The sequence below is a fragment of the Oncorhynchus mykiss genome, chromosome 3 (assembly GCF_057628025.1).
Source record: "Oncorhynchus mykiss isolate SJ-2025 chromosome 3, ASM5762802v1, whole genome shotgun sequence".
In the NCBI taxonomy this organism is placed as follows: Eukaryota; Metazoa; Chordata; class Actinopteri; order Salmoniformes; family Salmonidae; genus Oncorhynchus; species Oncorhynchus mykiss.
The window spans coordinates 17,325,001-17,332,758 of NC_143024.1; the positions used below are offsets into that span (position 1 = coordinate 17,325,001).

At 46.1% G+C, this 7,758-nt stretch overlaps 1 protein-coding gene across 5 annotated transcripts in view; it reads left to right on the top strand.

Moving 5' to 3' along the window:
- Positions 1-3,434, top strand: part of LOC110534158 (putative nuclear hormone receptor HR38) — a 33,195-nt gene extending 29,761 nt beyond the window's left edge. For 4 of the 5 annotated variants that reach the window (XM_036966896.2, XM_036966901.2, XM_036966904.2 and 1 more), the window contains one exon: positions 1,587-3,427. In XM_036966896.2, the coding sequence (XP_036822791.2) occupies positions 1,587-1,864 (278 nt within the window). In that variant the 3' untranslated portion in view covers positions 1,865-3,427. Of the gene's footprint in view, positions 1-1,586 lie in introns of all 5 variants that reach the window. The other variant, XM_090230673.1, reaches the window with a different exon arrangement.
- Positions 3,435-7,758: the final 4,324 nt, after the last annotated feature.

The window sequence follows — 7,758 nt, forward strand, 5'->3', positions numbered from 1 at the left end:
GGTCCCTTAATCAGAGCATGAGTGTGAACCACGTAGGAGCATCACTGATTCCTTCGTGTGTGTGTGTGTGTGTGTTCTGCTGAATGCCTCTTGCACAGAGAACAGAATACACTATCTGACTTTACCCCCCACACACTTCAACAGACAGTGAGTAAAGAGCTGAGAGCAGACAGGGGAGAGCAGAGGGTCATTCAACAAAGATAAACATTTTATCTCACTATTTTATTTACCCTCGTTGAACTATTTTTTGCCTAACATGTTACTTAGCAGGTAGCCTGGGGTGGCAGGTAGCCTAGTGGTTAGAGCGTTGGACTAGTAACCGAAAGGTTGTTAAATCAAACCCCCGAGCTGACAAGGTACAAATCTGTCGTTCTGCCCCTGAACAGGCAGTTAACCCACTGTTCCTAGGCCGTCATTGTAAATAAAAATGTGTTCTTAACTGACTTGCCTGGTTAAAAAAAAATTAAATACTCTGAGATTTCAAATTCTACTACACCCCTTTCCCCCACACACAGTCCCATCCCTGTCCCCCACCCTCTCCTCTCTGGGGGAGCACTTAACTCTGTGCCGGATCGACCGGGTCACCGTGGAGCTCGGCTCCGGAATGGTGTCCGCACGGCTCTCAGTGGCACTCTACCACCTCCACACAGCACACAGGACACTGCTACTGTAGAGCCGCTAGAACCATCGACCGCGGCAGAGTGAACTCTGCAGAAAGACAGCCATCGATCCCTCCCTCCCCAGGAACTCAGTTAGAGAGAAAGAATGGATTCAGAGAAGAATGAGAGGGTATAGAGGTGAGGGAGAGAGCATGAGGTCTGAAAGCTGTCTCTCTCAGTGAGAGGTGAAAAGGACCTCGGCAGTGACTGCAGCACCAAACACACAGCGCACAAAAGAGTCCAACAACACAAACAGTAGACGTCTCACACTGAGGCTAGCATTCTACACACACACTCACACAGTACACACACTCTTTCTGATACATACTGACTCAAACTACGTGTGTGTGTGACTGTCTGGACACCCTGTTCTCTACAGAATGAGTTAGTGTCACATTAAGGCTGGTCGGGTTGCTAAGGGCAGTGAGTGTGTGTGTGTCTAATCTCATTTGGCTGCTCACAGGAGCGAATAATCTGCTAATTGTTGAGCACTGGCTACTTGTGTTGATGTCAACCTCTTAGAGCAGGCGAGTGTGTTTATGTGAGAGTGTGTGTGTGTGTTTATATGTAAATCGTCACAGGACTTGGGTGGGGGGTATGTTAGGTTAGTGTGTGTATTGATCTGCAGTGAGAGACACAGACAGGGTGTGTATGTCTCGGAGGTTTAGAGCCTGTTTAAGGTTTAAGGCTGCGGTAACGTAATAACAACAAGATCCACAGGACCTAATGAGATGGAATTGAATGGAAAACAAGATGGAGTTTGTGCTTCGAGCTGGTAGCGCTCTGAGCTGGTAGCGCTCTGAGCTGGTAGCGCTCTGAGCTGGTAGCGCTCTGAGCAAGTGGAGGAGCACTGTGTGCATGTGTGTCCTGTATCTCTCTTTGTGTATCTGTTTAGTGTGTAACCCGTCTTTCCCTCTGTCTCCACAGAGCAGGTCCCAGGACTGAAGGACAGTAAGCGCGTTGAGGAGCTGCAGAACAAGGTGGTCTGTTGCCTTAGAGACCACCTGGGCTTTGGCCCCTCCTCCTCCTCCTCCTCCTCCTCCTCCTCCAAGGCCACGCCCCCTCTAAGTCGTGTGCTGGGTGTTAGGGCAGAGCTCCGCTCCCAGAGGACCCAGGGTCTGCAGAGGATCTTCTACCTGAAGCTGGAGGACCTAGTCCCACCCCCACCTCTGATTGACAGGTTCCTAGACACTCTGCCCTACTGATGCTGCCTGGGCTGATTATGCCCACACATACGTGTCACATCCTGTTTAAGACCCCCCCCCCCCACCCCCCCCCACCCCCAGAGCACCACGCAGCCACGCTCAGAGGAGCGAGACTTGCTGAGCTACGCTGAGAGACAGCCAATCAAATTGCTTTTCACTCATTAAGGACAACCAATCAAAAAATGCTTTTCACGCCATAAAGACAATTATTCAAATGCTTACCACTTTCTATCTGGACCGTTTTTCTCGTGTGATGGGAGGATTTGAAAGGATGACAAAAAAATGAAAGTGACATTTCTCTGTCCTGTTTTAGTCTGGTTATGCCTGAAGGAGGAAAATAAGAGCCAGGTCTTTGTTCTGGACTGGTTTGTCCTGCTTCAGTCTGGTTCGGTTCAGTCTGAAGTTCATAGCAGTCTGTCCTAGGGGGAGGGGAAGGCAGTCTGTGTGAGTAGCTGTGTGACGCTCTGATTATGTCCCAGGGAAACAGAAGCTGCGTTTTTTTTTGTGTTTCCCTGCGAAATTGGAGGTAGGAGACATTTAAATAAAAAAAGGTATCGTCAGTCAAGACGACGTACAGCGTGAGTGACCCAGCAATCTGTCTGTGTGTGTGTGAGCTTAGTCACACAACAGACGGCATTAAAACAGAAGATCTATATAAAACACCCAACACACACAGTGAAGTGACTGCTGTTTGGCTCTGTTGTCCAAGTGCAATTTCTTTAGTGCTATCTTTTTTTTTAACGCAACAGCTAGAGATGGGAAGGTTTCATTTCAAACTCTAAATGATTCTAATACTAAGACTGGCCATGTACTGCCAGTCTGTCAGTAGCTCCGGGAGAAAGAGAGATTGGGTGAGGAGGTACTCAGCACTAACCATTGATGACTCAGTCTCTCAGACTTGAACTGGCTGTGGTAGATTTAAGAATGAACTCTTAGGATTATTGGAGGAAAGAACGCAAGCAGCACTTACACCCTCAGAGGGTGACAAGCACAGACACACACCCACCCTGCTCCCCGAGAGAGGGAGCGAAGAGGCAGAGAGGAGGAGAACAGGAGAGGAGGAAAGGGGGGCTGGGAGTAGAAGGGTGCTCGATGGATGACTGTAAGGGGCCTGGGAGAGGTTGAAACATTCCGCAGTCATGCTCTTTTTATATGTTTGTAATATGGAGGCTGTGAGAGATTGGAGGACAGTGTTACTGTCTATGTGTTTCTGTGTAGGAGTACAGGAGCATATGCATGGTGTGTTATAAGCTGTTATAAGCTCTTATGAAGCTGTTATGACAGCCTGGCCTGGTTTGTGTGTCAGACTGCGCCTGTGTGTGTGTGTGTGTGGTCCCCCCCCTCCATCCCCACCCGGCCATCCACCATTACACATCACAGACTCACTCACAGGCATCCGTTTTGAAAGAAGGAAAAAATACAATTCTATAGATATATAAATATATATATATACAAAACTAATATTTTGAAGTGTTTTTAGCTTTTTCAAATATTGTGGTACAAGTTGTGCATTGTTTTTTTGAAGAAGAGAAATTAAAAGAAGTAAAAAAAGTTGTTTTCTATTTCCCTCTGACTGGAGTTTTTGTTCATCACTTTGACATCATGAAGTAGACCTGGTTATTCTGACTGCCTGGTTATTCTGACTGCCTGGTTATTCTGACTGACTGGTTATTCTGACTGACTGAGTCTGCTGTTTCTATCATCGTCATCATCATCATCATCATCTTCACTCACAGTACCATGAATTAATGTTATATCAGGACAATGAGGGAAACCAGAGGATTCACTGCAAGGAATTGATCCTGCACACATTTCTAAATAAATGAAATAAAAATCACTGAATAAGTGTGATATGTGGAATGAAGTGTGTGTGTGTGTGTCTGAACTCATGTGTGTGTGTGTCTTTGAGTTCGTGTGTGTGTGTCTGAGTGTGTGTAGTTGTGTCCGAGTGTCTGAGCGTGCGTGTGTGTGTCTGATCGTGTTTGTGTGTGGTGACGGTTGGTTGGTCTTGACAGGTAAGAGGGATCTCCTCTCCCTAGGGACCCTTCGGGCTCTCACACGGAGGAGAGGAGTATTAGTAGGGAAATGGAGGGATGGGGAGTAGAGGAGGAGGGATGGAGGAGGAGGGATGGAGGGTTCATGTAAGCGTGAGGACCAGATCAGCCTCCACCCTCGCTAAACATGATCGATCGCCATGGTGACATTTCACAGCACACCGTCTATACTGTCACTGCCATCACTCGCGCACATTCACACACACACGCACACACACACACACACGCACACACACACACACACACACACACACATTCATCCAGGTGTTAAACCGTTTAGAACATCGCCCATGCCTGACCACGTGGTCTGTGTGTGTGTGTGTGTTCAGAACACTGAACATCTTGTCCCTTTGTCAAAGAGAATGATGTCCCTGTGTCCAGTAAGCTGTCAGGTGAAAGGAACGGCACACTGTGTACAGAGACGGTGTGTGTGTGTTCATTCTCCTCTGACACAGGTAGTGACAGCGTTGAGTGACGAGTAACATAACACCAACACACACAGAGAGCAGAGAGCTCAACGACAGAAGTGAAAGACAAGGACACACACACACACACGGACACACAGACACACAGAAGGAGCTGTCAGTCTCTGCCAGCCGATCGATCAGCGCTGACAGATAGCAGATACCCCCAGAGTCTTAATTAGAGCTCCCATTAGAACACACACACACACACAGCTCACTCTCTCACACACACACGCACACGCACACACACACACACACACACACACACACACACACACACACACACACACACACACACACACACACACACACACACACACACACACACACACACACACACACACATATATACTCTAAGCAGGTGGTATCCCACTGCATGTATTTATTATCAGAGATGGAGGCAGAATAGTCCTTTGAGATGTATCATTGCCTTTTTTTAAAGGGGATCCTGAAAACAGTTATTGCAAACACATAACAAGGTTGTGTGTGAGCGCAGCAGCCATCAAACCAACAACTAAACAGTACAACATGGTAAATATTACATATATATATATATAAATATAAAAGTGTTATTTGTTTATAGAAAATGAAGGGAGGAAGTCCTGCTGGAATACCACAGTAGAATGTTGTAGGTAGAAGGTGCTCTTTGGTAAAGGGCTAAAATGGTCATAAACACTAAAAGGACCAAGTCACTCTTCATAGAATTACTTTAAAATCACTTTATTTTAGTTATGGCATGTTCAATTGAACAAACCGTTTAAAATTAGGACGCCGAAACGCTTCAGAGTTTTACACTTTGTGTTTTACTGAACATGCCATAACTAAAATAAAGTAATTTTAAACTATATACTTGAAGAGTGCCTTGGTCCTTTTAGTGTTTTAGGTATTTCTTTGTGTTGCTGCCTGCCAGTACTTAAAATTGGTCAAGTCAGGTGAGTATATTATGGGGGGTAATGTAATATTCATGAGTGGGAGGGGCTCCCCGCTGAAGCACTTCCTCTCCTGCTGAGACACACTTCCTGGATTACACTAAGACGGATGGCACCTGCGTCCTTCCACCACACACACGCACGCACACACGCACACACACACAAGCACGCATGTAAACACATTTGGTCATATACTGTAAAACGTACATTTATAGCCTGGGCGTTTATTTGCTTCAATCACTGAACACAACTGGTGCTTATTAGAGACAGGCTTCTGTTTGAGCCAGACCTAACCTCAACAGGCTTCTGTTTGAGCCAGACATAACCTCTACAGGCTTCTGTTTGAGCCAGACCTAACCTCTACAGGCTTCTGTTTGAGCCAGACCTAACCTCTACAGGCTTCTGTTTGAGCCAGACCTAACCTCTACAGGCTTCTGTTTGAGCCAGACCTAACCTCTACAGGCTTCTGTTTGAGCCAGACCTAACCTCTACAGGCTTCTGTTTGAGCCAGACCTAACCTCAACAGGCTTCTGTTTGAGCCAGACCTAACCTCAACAGGATTGGTGGGTCCCCTGCGGGACTGTTGAGCTAACGTAGGCTAATGCGATTAGCATGAGGTTGTAAGTAAGAAGAACATTTCCCAGGACATAGACATATCTGATATTGGCAGAAAGCTTACATTTTGCACGGTCCAATTTACAGTAGCTATTACAGTGAAAGGAATACCATGCTATTGTTTGATGAGAGTGCACAGTTATGAACTTGAAAAGTTATTCATAAACCAATTAGGCACATTTGGGCAGCCTTGATGCAAAATTTTGAACAGAAATGCAATGGTTCATTGGATCAGTCTAAAACTTTGCACATACACTGATGCCATCTACTGGCCAAAATGTAAATTGTGCCTGGACTGGAATAATACATTATGGCCTTTCTCTTGCATTTCAAAGATGATGGTACAAAAAAAATACAAAAATCCATGCTTCTCTTCTTTGTATTATCTTTTATCAGATCTAATGTGTTATATTCTCCTACATTAATTTCACATTTTCACAAACTTCAAAGTGTTTCCTTTCAAATGGTATCAAGAATATGCATATCCTTGCTTCAGGTCCTGAGCTACAGGCAGTTAGATTTGGGTATGTCATTTTAGGTGAACATTTAAAAAAAGGGGCGGATTTGCACACAGCTCTTGCTCAAACAAATGTTGAAAAGACTACCATACTAGTTATTGTGACCAGTATGACCAGTATAAACATTGTAATAACAAATCCATCGCAGATCAGACATGCAAAGACTAGCCTGCCCATCATACACCCCCGATTTCACGTTTCAGCACCATTGTCTCACTCGCTGCACCTCTTGTATCCACCGTAGTTGAGCCGACCATGTCAAACCACACTGCTGTCTCATCAATGGCTCTTCTTTATCTTCTTGGAGCAATCTTAGACACGGCATCTATTTGAAACAGGTGTTATTTGCTGAAATGTGTGCCGATGCCCGGCTATTAAAAGGGATGGCAACTATTTGAGACTCTGCGTTTAATTGAAGTTTTATGGGAGACACACATCTGAAACAACACAATGTTGTGGTGTGATGTGGGTGTCCAGACTTTCACTGTGTGCTCAGCTCCTCCCCCTCAGTCTGCTGTGGCTTTACCTTTTTGCTGCGGGAGTCTCCCTGTGGGACTAGACACACACCAGGGGAGCCCCCCTGCAGGCTTGGTGTTTAAGGCCCAATGACATAAATAGAGAGGCCTCCTCAAACGCTTTCCAACCAGCACAGGAAGTGCGTGTATGTGTGTGTGTGCGTGTATGTGTGTATGTGTTAAATGTTAAAGGTGATGACAGAGGTACAGAGGCTTGCTATAGATCTACTTATCTCCCAGCAGGACCAGGAGTGCATGCTGCTCTATCCCCAATATCACACACACACACACATGCGCGCGCGCGCGCACGCACACACACACACTCACACATGCACACACAAACACACACACACATATACAAACACGCAGTCACAGTCACACACACACACACACACACACACACACACACACACACACACACACACACACACACACACACACTCTCTCTCTCTCTTTCACACAAACCCCCCCACACACAGACAATAGAGAGCCACAGGAGATGGCATGTCCATAATAATCCACTCTAAGCCTAGTGCTGTGACCATGCACCTGGCACCACTCCACCCTCCTAGCAGCTCCACATCATAGTTTTTGTGTGTGTGTGTGTGTGTGTACGTGCGTGCGTGCGTGCGTGTGTGTACGTGCGTGCGCGCGTGTGTGTACGTGCGTGCGTGCGTGCGTGCATGTGGTGATAGTCCGACTGAGTGGAAATTCTAGTTGTTCTCGCACGTCACACATTGGTCGATGTTATTTGCCTGACATGATCAATATTGTCTACCCAATCAATATAGATGTACAA